The sequence below is a fragment of the Balaenoptera physalus genome (assembly GCF_965194825.1).
Source record: "Balaenoptera physalus genome assembly, chromosome: 20".
NCBI lineage: Eukaryota > Metazoa > Chordata > Mammalia > Artiodactyla > Balaenopteridae > Balaenoptera > Balaenoptera physalus.
Window position 1 is genome coordinate 56,621,324 of NC_138901.1, and position 20,757 is coordinate 56,642,080.

At 50.9% G+C, this 20,757-nt stretch overlaps 1 protein-coding gene across 4 annotated transcripts in view; it reads left to right on the plus strand.

Moving 5' to 3' along the window:
- Nucleotides 1-587: 587 nt before the first annotated feature.
- GUCY2D (guanylate cyclase 2D, retinal) overlaps nucleotides 588-20,757 on the plus strand; it is a 32,185-nt gene continuing 12,015 nt past the window's right edge. Inside the window, exons 1-18 of one of the 4 annotated variants that reach the window (XM_082442845.1) lie at nucleotides 588-8,920; nucleotides 9,004-9,308; nucleotides 11,257-11,608; nucleotides 12,200-12,284; nucleotides 12,549-12,651; nucleotides 13,054-13,155; nucleotides 14,728-14,808; nucleotides 16,176-16,382; nucleotides 16,480-16,636; nucleotides 17,173-17,322; nucleotides 17,929-18,077; nucleotides 18,572-18,735; nucleotides 18,831-19,023; nucleotides 19,259-19,433; nucleotides 19,732-19,830; nucleotides 19,911-20,005; nucleotides 20,119-20,204; nucleotides 20,364-20,475. In XM_082442845.1, coding sequence (XP_082298971.1) covers nucleotides 8,149-8,920; nucleotides 9,004-9,308; nucleotides 11,257-11,608; nucleotides 12,200-12,284; nucleotides 12,549-12,651; nucleotides 13,054-13,155; nucleotides 14,728-14,808; nucleotides 16,176-16,382; nucleotides 16,480-16,636; nucleotides 17,173-17,322; nucleotides 17,929-18,077; nucleotides 18,572-18,735; nucleotides 18,831-19,023; nucleotides 19,259-19,433; nucleotides 19,732-19,830; nucleotides 19,911-20,005; nucleotides 20,119-20,204; nucleotides 20,364-20,457 — 3,369 coding nt within the window. In that variant the 5' untranslated portion in view covers nucleotides 588-8,148 and the 3' untranslated portion in view covers nucleotides 20,458-20,475. Of the gene's footprint in view, nucleotides 8,921-9,003; nucleotides 9,309-11,256; nucleotides 11,609-12,199; nucleotides 12,285-12,548; nucleotides 12,652-13,053; nucleotides 13,156-14,727; nucleotides 14,809-16,175; nucleotides 16,383-16,479; nucleotides 16,637-17,172; nucleotides 17,323-17,928; nucleotides 18,078-18,571; nucleotides 18,736-18,830; nucleotides 19,024-19,258; nucleotides 19,831-19,910; nucleotides 20,205-20,363; nucleotides 20,476-20,757 lie in introns of all 4 variants that reach the window. The other 3 variants (XR_014257806.1, XR_014257807.1, XM_082442844.1) reach the window with 3 other exon arrangements.

The following is a 20,757-nucleotide window of genomic DNA, read 5'->3' on the forward strand; positions in this document are numbered from 1 at the left end:
TTTTGAGGTGATGAGAAGCTTCTATATCTTGATTGGGTTGGTGGTTACAGCGGTGTACACGTTTGTCATAACCCTATCAAACTGTACGTTTAATATGGGTGCATTTATTGTTTGTGAATTATACCTCTTTCCCAGCCTTTTCCAGCTTCTAGAGCTGCACTCCTCGCGTTCCTTAACTCACGGCATCTTCATCTTCAAAGTCAGCAGCTACTGTCTTGCTTCAGTCCACCATTGCCTTCTTCTGTCTCAAATTTCCCTCTGCCTCCCTCATTTTTTTTTTTTTTAATTAATTAATTTATTTTTGGCTGTGTTGGGTCTTCGTTTCTTTGAGAGGGCTTTCTCTAGTTGCGGCAAGCGGGGGCCACTCTTCATCGCGGTGCGCGGGCCTTTCACTATCGCGGCCTCTCTTGTTGCAGAGCACAGGCTACAGACGCGCAGGCTCAGTAGTTGTGGGTCACGGGCCTAGTTGCTCCGCGGCATGTGGGATCTTCCCAGACCAGGGCTCGAACCCGTGTCCCCTGCATTGGCAGGCAGATTCTCAACCACTGCGCCACCAGGGAAGCCCTCCGAAGCCCCCCCCCCCCCCCCCGCCGCCTCCCTCATAAGGACATTTGTGATGGGATTTAGGGCCCACTCAGATAATCCAGAATAATCTCCCCATCACAAGATCCTTACCTTTATATACATTCAAACAGAAGAACACTATTTAAGGAAATGAGGTAAGTCTATATGGAAAAACATGGAGAAATGAGGTAAATCTATATCTAAGAACATGAGAAAATGCCCAAGGTATATTATAAAGAGAAAAATAGACATTAACAAGCAGCAACAAGTTAAAAGATATAAAAGAAGACCCTACAAAAGCAATTAAAAGACAAAATACCTTCTAATAAACTTAGCAAAAACCATATCATACCTACATTAAAGAAAAGTTAAAAACACTCCAGGACGTAAAAGTACACTTGAACAAATCAACATATATGTCATATTCTTGCATAGGGAGTTTCAACATCGTAAAATATGAACGTTCCATAAATTAATTTATAAATTTAACACGGTAACAATGAAAGTACTAATTCTTCGGGGAAAAAAACTTAGATGAAGTGATTATAAAGACTATATAAAAAATAAATGCATAAGAATAGCCAGGAAAATTCTGGAAAAGAAGAGCAATGAGACGGGGGTGGAAGTAGCTCTCTTCGTTATTTAAAAATATTATAATATTTCAGTAATGAAAACAGTATGGTGCTGGTTCATATTAGGCAGACTGACCAATGGAAGAGAAGAGAAAGCCCAGAAATAGATGCAAATACATTCAGGAATGTTCTTTATGATTAATATGGGGGAAAGCTGAATTATTCAATGAATAATAATAAGGCAATGAGAGCCAGCCAGAAGGAAAGTTGGATCCATTACTGATGCCTAACATCAGGATAAATTCCAAATGGGTCATCAAAGGTGAAACTATAAGTCCTTAAAGAAAACATTGGAGAATTCATTTATAACCTTGGCAAGGCAAAGACTTTTAAGACAATGACTTAGTATCCAAACAGCATTAACAAAAAAACACACTTTAAAAGGTGCTTGGCAAAAACACACCCAGGTTATAAGCAACCACTAAACATATAAACTGGGAAAAATATTTTTTTTTGCAAATTGTATCACAAATGTATAATTAACTCAACATTTAAAGAGCTCTGAAAAATTATGAGAAAAAGACCAATAACACAATAGAAAAGTGAGCAAAGGATATAAACTATCAATTCACAGAAAGTGATATTCAAATGGCTTACAAACATGAAAATATATTCAGCCTTACTCATACGAGAAATGCCAATTTAAACGACACTGAGATATTTTTATGCCTTTTTTTTCAAATAGCAGATTGAAAAATTTTAAAACATACTCTGTATCCAGGCTGTGGGCAAAAAGCCACTCTATTTATTGCTAGTAAATTGGTATAATCCCTGTAGGGGACAATTTGGCAACACCTATCCAATTCACAGTGCATGGACCCTTTGATTTTGCAATTTACCCTACCAGTGTGCTTGCACACACAGCAGAATGAGGTCTGGACAGGGTTATTTTTTGGAGCAGTGCTAGTAATAGCAAGGTTAACTGGTCAGCCAAGTTACAGTATCTTCATTCAATGGAATATTATGCAGCTATAATAAGCTCTCTATGAAACAAAAAATGGAAAGTCCTCCAAGATCTATCATTAAAATAAAATATCAAGGTACAGAACAGTGATATCTTTTATGAAAATAAGGGAACTATACAAAAATATGTTTTTATTTGCTTGTGTATCCAGAAGGGCCTCCAGAGGATACACAAGAATCTAACAATGGTTGCCTCTTTGGGGCAGTGAGATTCCAGGAGACAAGGGTGAGAGGGAGACTTTCATTGTACTCTTTTTTATTTATTTTATGTTTTAAATTTTTTATTTTATTTATTATTATTTTTTTGGCCATGCCTTGTGGCCCATGGGATCCTATTTCCCGGACCAGGAACCGAACCCGGGCCCTCCCCAGTGAAAGTGCGGAGTCCCAACCACTGGACCGCCAGGGAATTCCTTATTTTATTTTTTAAACAGGTAAGTGTATTATCTTTTATTAAAAATATAAAATAAAACCTTTTTAAGGAGTGAAGCAGATTGTAAAGCAGTACATAGAATGATTTGTTTTCTCATATATGCATTTTTTTTCATATATGCATTTTTAAAAGCTATTAACATCAGTTATCATTGCAAGACTTTCATTTTTTACTTACACATTTTTGTATGCTTTCACTTGTACAAGAAACATGCATTATCAGAAAAAACAGAAGTGGTGATTTTAAATTTATTTTCTATTTGAATAGGGAAAAATGATATATTTGTACGTTCCCTCCTCTCTATTCTTTAGCTATTACAACTGCAGTTGAATGGAATCCTGGCTTTCACGTTTATTTTTTTAGATTCAGTGTTCTTTTCAAACTCAACTGGAATTATTTTTTAAGACTTAGACTCCCCCAGGCTACTCTGAGATTCAGGCCAGATTGGTTTCAAAAGTCCTTTTGCCTCATTTAAATTTAAGGAATTTTTTTTTTGTTTTTTTGTCTGCTCCTGCAGTGACTCCACAAACAGAGGCTTCTAATTCCTTCTGTCAGCCCCAAATTTAATGACTTTATGGGAGGCGGGGGAAGGATTAAAAATCCCAGAAGAAAGACATTTTACCTTGCCCTCTAACGAAGGAGAACCAAGACCTGCCAGAGGGGCGCTCCACCTGTAGCTGCGGTTATTTATAGAGTTGGATTTAAATGTAATTCTGCCCTCTGGTAACTCCAGCAGAACAGCTACTTTAAAAGCTGGCCCCGCCCCTTTGTGTAAGAGGATATTTTGCTTTGGTACTTTACAGGTTGAATACAAATTTAGCTGGCAACAGAAGAGAAACGTAAACAAGCTCTGGTATGGGTCTCTGGAAGGGAGGGTTAAGTCTGGCTGTGTAATCCTGGCATGAGGACCAGCATGGATTTAAAATATTCTGTCCCCCTCCCCAAATATAAATTGGTGCAGACTCTGTGGAAAACAATGTGGCAATTCCAAAAAAAAAAAAAATTTAAACATAAAATTATCACCTGATCCAGCAATTCCACTTCTAGATATATACCCAAAAGAATTGAAAGCAGGGACTGGAACAGGTATTTGTACACCCATGTTCATAGCAGCATTATTTACAATAGCCAAAAGGTGGAAGTAAACCAAATGTCCAGGGAGGGATGAATGGATAAACAAAATGTGGTCTATGCATATAATGAAATATTATTCAGCCTTAAAAATGAAGGAAATTTTGATACATGCTATATAACATGGTTAAAATTTGAGTACATTATGCTAAGTGAAATAAGCCAGTCACAAAAGGACAAATACTGTATGATTCCACTTACATGAGGCACCCAGAGTAGTCAAATTCATAGAGACAAAAAGTAGAAGTGTGGTTTATGGAGGTGCCTTAAAAAACTAAAAATAGAACTACCATATGACCCAGCAATCCCACTACTGGGCATATACCCAAAGAAAACCATAATTCAAAAAGACACATGCACCCCCATGTTCACTGCAGCACTATTTACAATAGCCAGGTCACGGAAGCAACCTAAATGCCCATCAACAGATGAATGGATAAAGAAGATGTGGTACATATAAACAAAGGAATATTACTCAGCCATAAAAAGGAATGAAATTGGGTCATTTGTAGAGACGTGGATGGACCTAGAGACTGTCATACAGAGTGAAGTAAGTCAGAAAGAGAAAAACAAATACCATATATTAACACATATATGTGGAATCTAGAAAAATGGTACAGATAAACCGGTTTGCAAGGCAGAAATAGAGACACAGACATAGAGAACAAATGTATGGACACCAAGGGGGAAAAGCCGGGGTGGGGGTGGGATGGTGAGATGAATTGGGAGATTGGGATTGACATATATATACTAATATGTATAAAAGAGATAACTAATGAGAACCTGCTATATAGCACAGGGAACTCTACTTCACTTTGCTGTACAGTAGAAACTAACATAACACTGTAAAACAACTCTACCCCAATAAAAAAAAAAAAAAGATTATGGAGTAAGCCAAATCACTCTCTGGGCCTCAGTCTTATCATCTGTGAAATGGAAGGGTTGGGTGGAGAATCCATGATTCCTAGAGTTGTTGTGTTAGAAGAGGAGAGACTTTGGGGAATTAACCCTTACGGAAAGTAAGAAGCCCAGGACTATATAAATAAACATTGATACCTACTAGGTTTTGAGACTCTACTACAGGTCAGAAATAAACATTTTTTATTAACATTTTTTAAAAATTTAAATTATCAAATATTTCAAACAAACAGAAAAATCCCTAAATATAGTGATTGTGTCCACCTCCATGAGATCTTAACTCTTTATTCACTGCTGTATCCCCAGAGCCTAGAACAGTGCCTGGGACATAGTAGAAACTCAGTGAGTTTTTTTTTAATGAATAAATGACTCCTTATGTCTCTTCATATACAAATAAATGTTAGTTCCTCTAGGGTAATTCCTACAAGTGGAATTGCTTCAACTCTAATAAGTTAATTGCCAAACAGCCCACCAATTTACACCCTCGTCACAAATATGTAGGTTTTGTGTTTGCTAAAATTCATACCAACGTTTGATATTATCACGCTTTCTTATTTTTGCCAATCTGATGGAGATGTTAATGGTATCTCACTGTTTTATTTTGCATTTCCTTGATTATTAGTGAGGTTGGGCATTTTTCCTTAGGCTTTTCTTATGACTTGCCTGTTCCTTTCCTATGCGTATTTTTCTACTGGGTTACCTCTTATAGTATCCAATATATATTTTGGATACTAACTCTTTGTTAATGTTTTGCAAATATCTTCTTGTTGGTGGCTCATGTTTTCTCTTTGTGATGATTTTTTGACCAGAAATTTTAATTTTAATATTTTCAAATTTATGAATATTTACCTTTATGGTTTGTACTTTATGTGTTTTGTTTAAGAAATTCTTTCCTACTCTGAATTGATAAAGACATTCTCTTTTTATCTAAAAATTTTTTATTAACTCTTATTGGGAAATAATTTCAAATTTACAAAATGCTGCAAAGATAAAAATAGTACAGAGAACAGTCATATACCCTTTACCCAGATAGTGTTAACATTTAATCACATTTGTTTATCATTTAATAAATATAATATACAACATATAGTATGTAATATATATGATATAAAACATGTACATATATTTTTTCTGATCTATTTGAGGGTAAGTTGCATACATTATGGTGCTTTACAGCTAAATACTTCAGTGTGTATTTCCTACAAATAGGGATAGTACAGTTCAAAATTTACATTGATAAAATACTTTTATCGAATCTCCCATTCATATCCCAGTTTCGTCAGTTGACAATTTGATGTTGATACACTTTATAGCATTTTTATAATCCTATGAACTCTATAACCATATAGCAGTTTTTAAAACCCTTTGTACAGGCTCCAAACTAGAGGCAGGTATTGCATTTAATTGTCATATCTTTCTAGCTTCCTTTAATCTGGAACATTTCCTCAACCTTTTTGTCTTTTATGATATTGACATTTTTGAAGAATACAGGCCCCTCCCTTCTTTTTAGAAGAATGTTCCTCATTTTGTGTTTATCTGCTGTTTCCTTGAGATAAGATTGATGAAATGCACTCTCGACTGGAACATACATAGATGAATATTGTGCAGTATTGCATCTGTGTAGTATTACAAAGATGTAGTATTGTATCTTTCTCAGGTTATGATGTCTGGAGGTACACAATGTCTATCTGCCCCTCATAGGTTGATCAACGCTGGTCAAAGTGTTGTCCAATTTCTCCACTGTATAATTACTGCTTTTTATTTTTTTGCTCCCCCAAACTCATAAGCAATCTGTAGGGAGACACCTTAAGACATGCAAATACTCTGGGGACTTCCCTGGTGGTCCAGTGGTTAAGATTGGAGGCTCCCAGTGCAGGGGGTCCAGGTTCGATCCCTGGTCGGGGAACTAGATGCCGCTGGCAGCAATGCAGGCAATGAAGATCCCTGTGCCGCGACGAAGACCCCATGCAGCCAAACAAATAAATACATATTTCAAAAAAAAAAAAAGACATGCAAATATCCTGCTCCTCATCAAAATTTCTCCCTCACTTTAGCATCCACTGATGATTCTTTCCTGATCCAATCTTTGTCATGATAGTTGGAAAATGATTCATTTAAAGTTTAAAATTGTGTTTTTATGTATGTTTTTAACCTGGAATTGATTTTCTATAGTGTGAGATAGGGATCAAATTCTATCTCCTCCCTCCCCCTCCTGTATGGCTAACTAATCAGCTCCATTTGTGGAAAAGCTCATTCTTACCCCACTGATAAGAAATGTCCACTCCTTCATACATCAAATTTCCATTTTTGCTGGGTTTGTTTCAGTAGTCTCTATTCTGTCCAATTGGTTTATTTGTTTATCCCTGCACCGATACTACAGTGTTTTAGTTATTATAGTTTTGTAATAAATTTTGATATATAGTAAGGCAAGTATCCCATTATATTCTTCTTTAAAATTGTCTTATCCATTTTTGTCATCCTGGCAATTATATTCATTGTCACAGATAATTTCCACAACAATCTTGAGAGAGATTAAGAAACTTTCCCAAGGTCACAAGGCCAATAAGGAGGAACTTGAACCCAGGTCTGCCCAAGGTCAGAGTTCTTTCCATTTCTTCCTGGGGTTCTGCCTACCCAAAGCCAAAGGGATGCTTACCTAGGCATGGAGAAGTGGAGGTCAGAGAATCAAGTGTGGGCAGGTGAGAGAAGGCAGCTATCAGACTGGGTTTGGGTTTGGTCTCTGGGTGTAGACTCTGCCAGCCAAGGGACTTGGTTCTGACTCGGCTGGCAGAACTGGAAACAAGATTGGAGGAAATGGGACCCCAGGACTGATCACCCACAGGTGTCCATGGGCACATCTTGCTGCTTCCCAGGCTGAGCAGGGTAATGTGGCAGCAGCCTGAAAGGGGGACCTGCGGCTGCTTTTATGCTGGGGGTTATGGTGGGGGCCTTGGGACGCAGGGAGGGGAAAGAATCTGGCTGGCTGCCTGGAAGCTAGGACAGAGCCCACCCCAGGGAGCCCCATCCTCCACCAGCCCCTCCCTGCCTGCTTAAGAGACCCTAATCAGCTTGGGGAGATTAAGAGCTCAGGACGGCTCTTTCCACACCCCCGCCCTGGGCCCTGGCGAAGGAGACCCGTGGGAGGGCGTCAGAAGGATCGGCCCTGTGACCCCGAGCCCCGGCCCTGCGCCCGAGCCCCGGACTTTCCGGTGAGTGGCAGAGCCCCCTCCACACGGACTCCAGGTCCCTTCTGCCGGAAAGAGACCATGGAAGGGAATGGGAGTGTCCCCACTGACCCCCGACAGCTCTAAGAAGGGGGAGGGGCAGACAAGGGGGAGCGGGAAGCAGAGCAAAGTGGGGGGAAAGGGGGTGCTTCCAGGCTATGCCCCTGACCCCATATAGTCGTCCAAGCCCGCGGAGGGGGGTGTGGAAGCAGAGACAAGCCGCGGGTTAATTGGGCTTTGAGAACCTGGGGGTTGCGGAGAGCCCTGGGGGTCGCGTCCTCTCATGCTGCTCTGTTTATGCTCCCAGAAGCCGGCAATGACCGCCCGCGCGCTCCTCGCGGGTGGGCGTCGGGACCCCGGGCTCTGCGCACCCACGCGGGGGGCTCCGTCTCCGCCCGGCCTTCCCCGGACGCCGTCCCGGCCCCGGCCTCGGCTGCGCCCCCTGCTGCTGCTGCCGCTGCTGCTGCTGCCGCGCTCCGCCCTCTCCGCTGTGTTCACAGTGGGGGTGCTGGGCCCCTGGGCCTGCGACCCCATCTTCGCCCGTGCCCGCCCGGACCTGGCCGCCCGCCTGGCCGCCGCCCGCCTGAACCACGAAGCTGCCCTGGAGGGCGGCCCCCGCTTCGAGGTCGCGCTGCTGCCCGAGCCGTGCCGGACGCCGGGCTCGCTGGGGGCGGTGTCCTCCGCGCTCACCCGCGTCTCGGGCCTCGTGGGGCCGGTGAACCCCGCAGCCTGCCGGCCGGCGGAGCTACTAGCTCAAGAGGCGGGGATCGCCCTGGTGCCCTGGGGCTGCCCCGGAATGCGGGCGGCGGGCACCACGGCTCCCGCGGTGACGCCCGCGGCGGATGCGCTCTACGCCCTCCTGCGCGCGTTCCGCTGGGCGCACGTGGCCCTGGTCACCGCCCCCCAGGACCTGTGGGTGGAGGCGGGACGCGCGCTTTCCACAGCGCTCAGGGCCCGGGGTCTGCCCGTTGCCCTGGTGACCTCTATGGAGCCCTCGGACCTGTCTGGAGCCCGGGAGGCCCTGAGGAGGGTCCAAGATGGGCCCAGAGTCAGAGGTAGGCTCCCCTGAAGGATGCGGGGGGGTTGGCCGTCCAGCGAGCAAAGGACAGAGCACCGAACGGAGCCTCTGTGTCCGCAGCAGTGATCATGGTGATGCACTCGGTCCTGCTGGGCGGTGAGGAGCAGCGCCGCCTACTGGAGGCTGCAGAGGAGCTGGGCTTGGCTGATGGTTCCCTGGTCTTCCTGCCCTTCGACACGCTGCACTACGCCTTGTCTCCAGGCCCGGACGCCCTGGCCGTGCTCGCCAACAGCTCACAGCTTCGCAAGGCCCACGATGCGGTGCTCACCCTCACGCGTCACTGTCCCCCGGGAGGCAGCGTGCTGGACAGTCTGCGCAGGGCCCAAGAGCATCAGGAGCTGCCCCCTGACCTCAATCTGCAGCAGGTAGAGGGACCAGGGAGGAGGGAAGAGGGGAAGAGAACCAGGGAAGAGAGCAGAGAATAGCCAAAGAGGGGAGATGGAGGCTGGAGGCAATGGGAAGAGAAGTGGATAGAGTCCATGGAATGAGAGGAGGATGCAGTCAATAGGAGGGAGTAGGAGGCCAGTACGGAGAGAATAACCAGCAGCTCTGCATGTCCTGGGTGATGTAGAGGCTCTGGCCTTGCTTGGAGCATCTTTGTGTATTGCAATTGCTTCCAGGGAGTTGGCAATGAGACCTCTCAAGGTCAGCTCCAAGGAGCAAACGCTAACAAACTCTGCACTGCAGCATCTTTTGCAGTCTACTTTAAAGTAAACCCACTTCCAACACGGCCATAACATACAGTCTGTATTAAACAACCGGTGTTCTTAAGAGAGCAGGAAGGAGGGAGAATACAGATCCAGCCTCCATGCCCAGGTCAGAGGTGTTTCCTCTGGGGCTTCACCTAGTGGTCTTAACTTTTTGAAAGCCTTACATCTTGTGAGAAGCAGAAAAGTCCCTAGGTGGAGAAAGGGCTTCTATAACCATCTGGATTCACAGCTTATTCCCAACAATCAGCTAATATCCAGGATTCCCTGAGCACAGTGGTGAGATGGGATGGAGGGCAGGTGGAGAAATAGAGGTGGGGGAAATGGTGGGGGAAACCCTCTTCAGTTCTCAGTAAGTAGCATAGTCTTTCACCTAGCTGCCCAAGTGAGACCCCTGGGAGTCACGCTTGATTCCTCTAACCCTTCCCCCAATATCCAGACACCAAGTTCTGTCACTTATGCTTCCCAAAGGTCATTTGAATCCATCTACTTTCTCCATCCTCACTGTCACACCACTGGTTCAGGCCACAGCACCTCTGGTCCAAATCCCCAAATAAAATCTCCCAAGTGGTCTCTGCTTCAACACTTACCTACCCTAGGCCTTTCTCCACCCAGCAATCAGAGTGAACTTCAGAAATCTGACACATCTGACTGTGTCACGCCCCCATCCAAAGTCTCCCAGTGGCTTCTCTTGCCCTGGATAGATACAGGTCTCTTCACTTGGTTTATCAGGTCTCATGTCTTCCTCTCTCTTCCTTCTTTCTTGAACTTCAGCCAGACCGAGCTACTTTGGGTTCCCCAGATGTGACCTTCTCTTTTGCTTCTGTGCTACTGGGTGTACTGTTCCCTCTCTCCTGTCCCTACACTCCCCCAGATATTTCGGATTCATCCCCTGAGGGATGGTCACTTCTGGAAGCCTCTTCCTCCTCCCCCAGCCTGGGCTGGGGCCCTCTTTCCTGTCTCCTCATCTCCCTCAGTTACTCCTTCCCTCACTCATTACACTGCTTTAACATCCCTGTCTGTCTCCCCCTACTAGAGGAAAGATTCCTCGAGATAGGGACTGTCTTGTACCCTGATATATCCCTAGCGCTCTACACAGTGCCTGGCACTGTGAGAGATGGGAACTGGGAATAATAGAGAAGCTCCATGAGATCAGGTGGTTGCCTTGGGAAAAAGAAAAGAACTAAAAATAGAAAATAGAAGCCAACCAAAAGATGAGAAAGAAGGCTTTCGATGAATGGTAGGTAATGATTTTAAAAATATATGCAGGGCAACCAAAAGGAGAGGGAAGAGAGGAGATGTAGGTATTGGAGTTAGAAGTAACAAATGATAAGAAGAGCATAAGAATACTGAAAAGAGGAAAGGGCAGTGGCAAAAAGAGGTGGGATAGCCAATTGGGGAGAGAGGAAGAGAGAGCCAATGAGGAGAGGAAGAGAGAGCCAATGCGGAGGGATATGGAACCACTATCTAGGAGGTGGGAACAGTCAAAACACAGAGGGCTTGAAGGACTCGAAGGGCCCAGTGAAAGGATAAGCGGAGACAGTGAGTCCCCGTCTGTTTACGGGCCGTGACCCCGAAACCTGAACCCCCTACCCTTCCTCCCCAGGTATCCCCTCTCTTCGGCACCATCTATGACTCGGTCTTCTTGTTGGCTGGGGGCGTGGCGCGAGCGCGGGCGGCCGCAGGTGGCGGCTGGGTGTCCGGAGCAGCCGTGGCCCGCCACGTCCAGGATGCCCAGGTCCCCGGCTTCTGTGGGGCCCTGGGAGGAGCCGAGGAGCCCTCCTTTGTGCTGCTGGACACGGATGCAGCCGGGGACCGGCTGTTCGCCACATACGTGCTGAACCCCACCCGGGGCTTCTTCCGCTCCGCCGGAACCCCGGTGCATTTTCCTAGAGGGGGACGGGGGCCTGGGCCCGACCCCTCGTGTTGGTTCGACCCAGACGTCATCTGCAACGGAGGTGAGGGTGAACATCCCAGCCCACACTGGAACAGTGACCATGAACCCTCCACAAAGTGGTGAAAGAGAGTGAACTCTCATCCTGTAACTCCTGTTGGAGGCCCTTCCAGGTCCTCCTCAGAGACCCCCAGCTTGTGCAGGACTCCTGTCTTGCCGAGCCCCTGGAGCCCTCTTGGAACCTTTCTAGCATTCCCAGACCACCCCCCCGCCCCGCCCTTTGCAGGACCCATGACCTTTCCCTAGATCCTGTTATGGGCTCCCATCCCCCTTTTCTGGAGCCTCCAAGGTTTGACGTGACCGCATTCCTCCCTAGAGAGCAGCGGTCCACAACCTTTTTGGCACCAGGGACCTGTTTCGTGGACAACAGTTTTTCCACGGACTGGGGTGGGGCGGGGGGGTGGTGTTCAGGCGGTAATGCCAGCGATGGGGAGCAGGCAGATGAAGCTTCGCTCACTCACGCCGCTCACCCCCTGCTCTGCGGCCCGGTTCCTGACAGTAGCGGTCCGCGGCCCGGGGGTTGGGGACCTCTGCTAGAGAGGATGCCTCCCCTCTGCCACAGTCCTCAGCATCTCTCCTCTCACTGCCCCTCCAGGAGTGGAGCCTGGCGTCGTCTTTATCGGCTTCCTCCTGGTGGTTTTGATGGGGCTGACAGGGGCCTTCCTGGCCCATTATTTTAGGTGAGTAGGGTAAGTAGGAGAGGAGCTTGGCTCTCCGCCTGCCAGAAATGCAACTGTGCAGCAGGCTGGGCCCACTCCAGAGTAGAAGGAGGGAGGATGTCTTTTGGAGAGGGGGAGAAGGAAGGAGTCCTGGAGGGCTGGCCGACTCCCGGGGGGGTCTGGTTTGGGGATGACTGCCCGCCCCTGAGCCAGCATTCCCCCCCCACTGGCTTCCTCTCATGGACCTTGGTCCCCGTTGCGAAGATGACCTCCTTTCTCTACCAGGCACCGGCTACTTCACATCCAAATGGTCTCCGGCCCCAACAAGATCATCCTGACTCTGGACGACGTCACCTTCCTCCCCCCGCAAAGGGGCAGCTCTCGGAAGGTGGGGGAGGAGGGGAGCCAGGACCCAGCTGTCCTCCCCTATATGTCCGGTCCCCTGCCTGGGCCAGCCCTCACCCCAGCCCCCACCTGGGAAGGCCTGGTTTCTGCCTTCACTCGGTCCCAGGTCTGAGTGCTGGGATCAATGCCCTCATGTGTGCAATGAGGATAACAGCCCCTGTCCTGACCGCTTTCCTTGGATAGGGTGACGCTCCAACAGAAAATGAATGTGTTTGTTTTGTAAGCTCTGAAGTGTTGTGTACTTGGGAAGTAATGTCTTTATCACCTTCCCGAACTAAGATTTCTTCCCTTCCCCTCTTTAATCCCCAGAACTCAGCCTGACCTCAACCCAGGACTCTGACCCCATAGTATATCTTGACCCCATGCATTGACCTCTACCCTCCAGGTGGCCCAGGGGAGTCGATGGAGTCTGGCCGCCCGCAGCTTGTCAGACGTTCGCAGCATCCACAGCCAAATCCCGGATTACACCAACATTGGCCTCTATGAGGTGAGCCTGACCCCCAGGCAGGCCGAGATCCGTTCCTGGAGTCACGTCGTATCTTGCAGAGTCCAGGAAATGGGGATAGGAGCCCAGAATGGGAACTAGGGAGAGTTCATGGATTCCTCCTCAAATGGGAGCATCTGGGAATCCTTCCTGCTGGGGGATTTTCCCTTAGCCATTATCCAGGTGAGGGCTCTTCAAAGGCCAATCACAGTGGCCTAAAGACTGGAGGCCTGACGGTGGGAAGTTTGATGCGACCAGCATGTAGCCTGAAGAGGCCACTGAGGCCATCCCCCACCCTGTTGGGAGCCCCTGGTCCTCCCCCTCAGTGCTCCAAGCCTTTGGGTTACTGAAGGGCACAGGCCTCCCTGGAAAGATTGAGACAGAGGCTCATCTGGGAAGTGATCTCATGGTCACAAAGAGGACTTTTCCAGGATTGGATTGTTCAGGATGGGGCTTCCAGACTGAGCTAATCTCTGACTCAAGCCAGACTCATGTCTTGGCCCCACCCAGCACTTCTACCCCAATCAGATCACACTCTGGAGCAGCAAGACTTAGAGGGGAAAAAGAAAGTCACAAAAGGGCATTAGGACATTAACCATGGAGTCAGCAAATCTGAATGTGGTGGGATGCGTGGGAGATAATGAGAACAGATTCAGAGAGCGCTGAGAGAGAGCTCCACTAATGAAGAGGGAGTGGAGATTTAGAGCTCTTGGGTGTCATGTCGTGGAGAGAATGCAGAGATTCCTAGTATGTCACCTAGAGGCCATTGCAGCCATTTCCCAGTAGAACACTATTGTCGTTTTGGGCAGGACACTATGCCTTGAAGAATGTTTAGTGCCACTTGTCCCTGACTATGTCCACTGATCACAGCCCCCAGTTTTTGTGACAATTAAAAATGTCTCCACATTTATTTCCAAATCTTCTTTAGGGGTCAGTACCAAACCCCCAGAATTCCCTCCTAGTCCAAATCCTTTATCAACAGACAAGGCCAACTACATAATTTGCAAGGTCTAGGGCAAAATAAAAATGAAGTGCCCCTTGTTCATTCAAGATGACAGCAGCAGATCACTGAACCAAGCTCAGGCCCTTCTGAGCACAGGGCCCTGGGTGACCGCATGGCTCGCACGCCCATGAACTGGCCCTGCCGACAGCTGACGACAGTGAGGCCCAGAGCCTGCAGGGGGGCTGTCTATTCTTCACAGTTAGTCTGTAATAACGCGTGATCTACCCAGACTCCTGACGCCCACCACAGTGCTCTCTTATGGCAGCGGGTGGTGATGAGGGCTGTGATTTCAATGACACTTGTGGTGGTGATGGCTCACTTAATAGGGCTGTTGGTGAGCGCATCTGGCATGGTGAGGACAGCCTCTGCATCTCTCTTTCCCACGGGTGGGCTCTCACCCAGCTGGCCGTGAAGTGCATTGGCAGGCATTATACCCCTTGCTCCGGATGCTCTTTGTCGCATGGAAGATGGGTTCTGGGGCAGTGAGCCAAGGGAAACATGGGGGCTCTACAGGGCTCCTCACATCATGGGGTTTTAAGAAACCGAGTTCACTATTCCTGTCTCTGCTCCAGGGAGACTGGGTTTGGCTGAAGAAATTCCCGGGGGAACAGCACATAGCTATCCGCCCAGCGACCAAGATGGCCTTCTCCAAGGTGAGAGTGGGCCTGTGATGGGGTATGAGGTGGCCATCGTTTCCTCCCTCCTTGCCTTCTCTTTGCAGCTGAGTCCAAGTAGGCCCCATTGTGGCAGGGACGAAGAGCTCTCAGTGAAGTGTCCCCTCCCCTCTAAAGCAGGTTTCTTATCATGCTCTCTTATAACACTAGTTCTTTCCTTTGAGGTGTTGATCATAATTTGTAATTGTCTGTTCACCTGTGTGTGCTTGCTTATTTCTTATCTGCCTCCCTCCCTGAACTGTAAGTTGAGTGGGGGCTTTTCCCCTACCCCCTCCATTGTATTAATATTTCCAGCACCCAGCACAGTGTCTGGAACATTAGAGACACCCAATGAATGTTTGTTGAGTGAATGCTAGAAAATAAATGGGTTTCCAGTTCTGTCAGGCTGCTTGCACAGAATGGCCTAGTTGGTGCATACCGAGTGATGTGGAAAGTTGGCAAGGAGGCTATAAACTGGCTTATTCTGGTCATTCCAACCTTAGTGCCCCCCTTACCCCTAACACCATACAGCCTTGGCCTGGCCTCCTTCCCGGATGCCTCCACGGAAGCTCTTGGTCACAGCTGCAGAATGACTTAAATGGACTACCAGTAGTCAACAGACTAAATCACCATTTAACAACAGGCATTTAAGATGAAAAGAAGCCCCTTGTTGGACCAAAGAAAAACTAGAAAGGGCACCAGTCACCCACTAGCCCTCATTTTCCCAGCCAGACTGTGAGGGCCTCTGTCCCGCCGAGTGGGTGTGGCCTTGTTGTTGGCTCCTCTGGGACACAGCTCAACTAGTTAGCCCTTCTTCCTTAACTAAGTCCTTCTTCCTTAACTAAGGGGGGGGGCGGGGTGCGTCTATCTGGCACAATGATGTAACAAGCAAAGCAGCCCTGGGCTGAGTCACCAGCACAAGCCATTTCTGGTGATTTTTGAAAGCACTGCAGTGTCTGCCTGATTCTCCCCCCAAGGGACGGTTATATCAGAAGTGGCGGGGGTGGGGGGGGCGCTGAGTTCCAGGAGCTTTTCCTCCATGAGGTGTTATCCCTTAAGACCCAGGAAGTTCAAAGTCTTATGGTTAATAAATCAGAAACTGCCTGGGTCCTGATTTACCAGCGCAAAATTGTCTTTTCATTCATAGCTTTAAGTTACACCACGTTCAGTGTCTCCACGGTGGCCTTTGCCTGTGGTGTCTTTTCCAGAGAGAGGTGTCTGTAGAAGGAAGCCCCTACACGCCCTATAGACCTTTCCACTCACCATTTTTACCCCATCCTCCAATCAGAAACCGACCTGAAGCACAGCCTCCTCCCCACCTCGCTCCCAGAACAGCAAATGCCTGTTAATTCCGCCCCCTCCCCCAGATCCGGGAGCTCCGGCACGAGAACTTGGCCCTCTACCTGGGGCTCTTCCTGGCGGGGGGAGCTGGCGGCGCCGCGGCCCCCGGGGAAGGGATGCTGGCTGTGGTCTCAGAGCACTGTGCCCGTGGCTCCCTCCAAGACCTCCTCGCTCAGAGAGACATAAAGCTGGACTGGATGTTCAAGTCCTCCCTCCTACTGGACCTCATCAAGGTGTGCGTGTCGGGGTGGCACCGGGTGGGCTGCGGCGGGGAGGAGCCGGCGGGGGAACCGCGTGGGCTGAGGCTGCCCCTGACGCCACTCCTTCCAGGGAATAAGGTATCTGCACCATCGAGGCGTGGCCCACGGGCGGCTGAAGTCACGGAACTGCGTGGTGGACGGGAGGTTCGTGCTTAAAGTCACCGACCACGGTCATGGGCGACTGCTGGAAGCGCAGAGGGTGTTACCGGAGCCTCCCAGCGCGGAGGGTAGGACTCCGCGGCTGCCTCCCGGGCGGCCGAGCAGCCCCCGCATCCCCGTTGTTTCAAGGGCCTCTCCTTTCCTCCTTCCCTCGCACTCTCTCCATCCCACACCCACCGGACGCGACTCCTGCCACGGAGAAGGTCTTGTGACCTCTGAGATGAGGGGGGTCTGGCTCCGTGGCTGGGGAGGCGGGGAGTTGTTAGGGGGCGGGACTTGTGCCTGAGGGGCTCAGCGCCTGCCCTTGCAGGGGGGTCTGCTTCTAGTGGGGCTTTGCCTAAGGGCGGGGCTTGTGCCCAAGGGACCTAGTCTGCTCTCGGCACCGCTTTGTCTAAAGGGCGGGTCCTATTTGTGATGGCCCGGCTTTCTGAGACCTGCTCTGGGTTTCTGGTAGTTTCTCCTGGGGATCACTGCGGGCAGCAGGGCCAGACTGAGGCTGGGGAGTTGAGCGGGTGCGAGCCTGGACTTTCTGGTGAGGGTGGGGGGTCTGTCCCTAGCGCCTCTATGGCCCTCCGCGTGCCCACGCTCCCTTCCCCGACCCCAGACCAGCTGTGGACAGCCCCGGAGCTACTTCGGGACCCGGCCCTGGAGCGCCGGGGAACGCTGGCCGGCGACGTCTTCAGTCTGGGCATCATCATGCAAGAGGTCGTGTGCCGCAGCGCCCCTTACGCCATGCTGGAGCTGACTCCCGAGGGTACGGCCGCCCTCGCCTGGCCTTTGGACTAGAAAGACACCCCGCTGTTAGGCAGAGACCCAGCCTCGCTCGGTGCTGAGACTTACTTATGTGGGACTCCCTAGAGCTGAGTTCTGAAGGGTCAGGGCAGTGGAGAGCCAAGCATCAGGATGGGAGGGGGCGGCCTTTCAGCACCCAGACGTCAGTGGTTTCCTCTGTCTGGACCCTGGACCCAGCCTGCTGCCCCAACGGTGGTAGCAAGCTCCCCTCTGGTTCTTAGGGGCCCCAGGGAGGCAGCACGATAGGGGGAAGGGGGAAACACAGCAGATGGATCTGGTTCAGATCTATATTATCATGTATAGGATACAGCATGCTACTTGATCACTCTAACCCTCACTTGTCTTATGTGCAGTAAATGTCAGTCTCTTTGCCTATCCCTTCTTACTGCCCCCTGGCCCCCAGGGTTCAGGGTCCTGTTGCTCCCAGCAACACCTCCCACACTACGCTTCCCCACCTGCTGAAGCTTCCCCTTCCAGCCCCCTCCTCTTGAGCTTCAACAATCAGGCCAGAGTCAGAGGTGGCTTCTGTTCTGTCACACCCCCTCTCTTGTTCCCTTCATGCCTCCAGAAGTGGTGAAGAGGGTACAGAGCCCCCCTCCACTGTGTCGGCCCTCGGTGTCCATAGACCAGGCGCCCATGGAGTGCATCCAGCTGATGAAACAGTGCTGGGCAGAGCAGCCGGAACTTCGGCCCTCCATGGACCGCACCTTCGACCTGGTCAGGGGCTGGGCTGGCCGTTTGCTGGCAACTTGGGGTGGGGGAGGGGAGGCTGCAGGAAGGCAAGCTGGCAGGATCTCTGACCTTCCAGGCTACTTCCTAAGGGGTAGTCTGAGGATTAAATGTTTGGTGGGGACAGAATTAGAATGGGGGCTGTGGAGGCCTTTGGAGTGGGAGATGGAGCTCCGGGTGGGAGAAATATTTAGTTCAATTCAAATAACATTTATTGAGTATGTGTTTGGCCTAGTGAGGGAGAAAGACCCTTGGCCTGGGAGTCCAAAGACTGGGCTGGTTCCAGCTCCTTGTCAGTTGCTAACAGAACAGGTGACCTCCTAATAACATGTGAAAACACAGTGCCCAGCACGGGGCAGCACGGGCTTGATGAATACAGATGAAAGGGGGCGGGGGCAGAGGATCAGGCATAATACAGCCCCCTGAGAGGGGCGTGGCAGCCCAGGTCCTCGGCAGCCCCAGCAGCTTCCTCCTCCTACTAGTTCAAGAGCATCAACAAGGGCCGGAAGATGAACATCATCGACTCGATGCTGCGGATGCTGGAGCAGTACTCCAGTAACCTGGAGGACCTGATCCGGGAGCGCACGGAGGAGCTGGAGCTGGAAAAGCAGAAGACAGACCGGCTGCTCACACAGATGCTGCCTCCGTGGGTGCCTAGGGGGAGAGGTGGGTGGGTAGGACAGCTGGAATCCAGGCAGACTGGGGTGGCCTCCAGGTAGGCTCACCACCTGCCATCCCCAGGTCTGTGGCTGAGGCGCTGAAGATGGGGACACCTGTGGAGCCCGAGTATTTCGAGGAGGTGACGCTGTACTTCAGTGACATTGTGGGTTTCACCACCATCTCAGCCATGAGTGAGCCCATCGAAGTGGTGGACCTGCTCAATGACCTCTACACGCTCTTTGACGCCATCATCGGCTCCCATGATGTCTACAAGGTGGGGTGTGTAGGGGGCAAGCCCTCCTTCAGCTTCTCCCGCCCCCGCCCCCCTGCCCGAGGTCACCAGCACGAACCGCTTTCCCAGCCCTCCTGTCCCTTTTCTCCTCTGCCAGTCCCCAGCTCAGTCCCCCAGCTGGAAGGCTCCCCGGGATCTCTGCGCTCACCCCAGTTTAGGCCTCCCGACAAGGGACATTGGCACTGGCCGGGTGCTCAGTACCGAATTCTCTCCTCAGGTGGAGACAATCGGGGACGCCTATATGGTGGCCTCAGGGCTGCCGCAACGGAACGGGCAGCGGCACGCAGCAGAGATCGCCAACATGGCTCTGGACATCCTCAGTGCCGTGGGCACCTTCCGCATGCGGCACATGCCCGAGGTGCCCGTGCGCATCCGCATCGGCCTGCACTCGGGTAACTCCGCGCCTTCCCGGGCTCTCCAGCCCATCTCCCTCGTTAGGGCCGGGCTCCAGATTTCCGAGATAGGAGGCAAACTCGTGGAGTGGGTGGGGGCGGGGACTTGTCTTGAAGCCACCTTTTCACAGCAGGCACCGCATTGTAATTGGGAGGGTACGCTTGAGAGGGTTTCTTTGGGAAGCCAGTGGAGATTATGGGGTGCTAAAGGCCCCCCGAGCCCTAGGTGCCCCCCAGCCGCCAGCAGGCCAGCTTCAGCGCGGGCCAGCCAGCCCGCCGACGCCGCACGTCTCCACAGGCCCGTGCGTGGCGGGCGTGGTGGGCCTCACAATGCCGCGGTACTGCCTGTTTGGGGACACGGTCAACACCGCCTCGCGCATGGAGTCCACTGGGCTGCGTGAGTGTGACGGGGCGGGAGGGGCGGGGAGGGGGCGCGGGAGGGGTGTCCTGAGCTCACGGTGTCCCCTGCCGTCCCAGCTTACCGCATCCACGTGAACAGGAGCACCGTGCAGATTCTCTCCGCCCTAGACGAGGGCTTCCAGACCGAGGTGCGGGGTCGCACGGAGCTGAAGGTGAGGCCGGGCTGGAAGACGCAACTCGCCACGCCCGGTTCCACTGAGACCTCGAGATCCACTGGCCCTCACCTCAGCCCGCCTGAGTCCTCCCCTCCCCCGTGTCTCCCCAGGGCAAGGGCACCGAGGAAACGTACTGGTTGGTGGGCAGACGCGGCTTCGACAAGCCCATCCCCAAACCGCCTGACCTGCAACCGGGGTGAGGATCTGGCCTTCGTGCCGCCATGACCGAGTTGGTCCCTCCATGCCCTCCCTCCCCTCCTGCCCTGCACCGGACCCCGCCCAAGCGGGGCGACCTGGGCCTCGCCCTCCTACTGCCTATTCTCCCTCCATGAGGCCGCCCCTCCCTTCGCCACAGGGACAGCAACCACGGCATCAGGTTGCAGGATATCCCGCCTGAGCGGCTCCGGAAGCTGGAGAAGGCGAGGCCGGGCCTGTTTTCCGGAAAGTGAGGCTGGGCCTGGGACAAGGTACTGGCCCCTTGGCTCCCATGCCCCACAGACCCCGGGGGCTACACACATGCTTCCTGGAGGACGGGCACCTCTTCCCCAGCCTGAGGACCTAGCCCTGCCTGCCTGCAGAACGTCCCACTCAAGCCAGGTGTCCCCGTCCTTCTCTGACTTGGTTGAGCCCAGGCTGGTTCCTAAACCCAGGGATTTCCCAGCCGCAGGGATCCTGGCTCGGTAGGTCTGGAGTGGGCCAGGAATCCAGACTCGGGAATGCCTCTAAACATGACCTTCTGGAACTTTTAC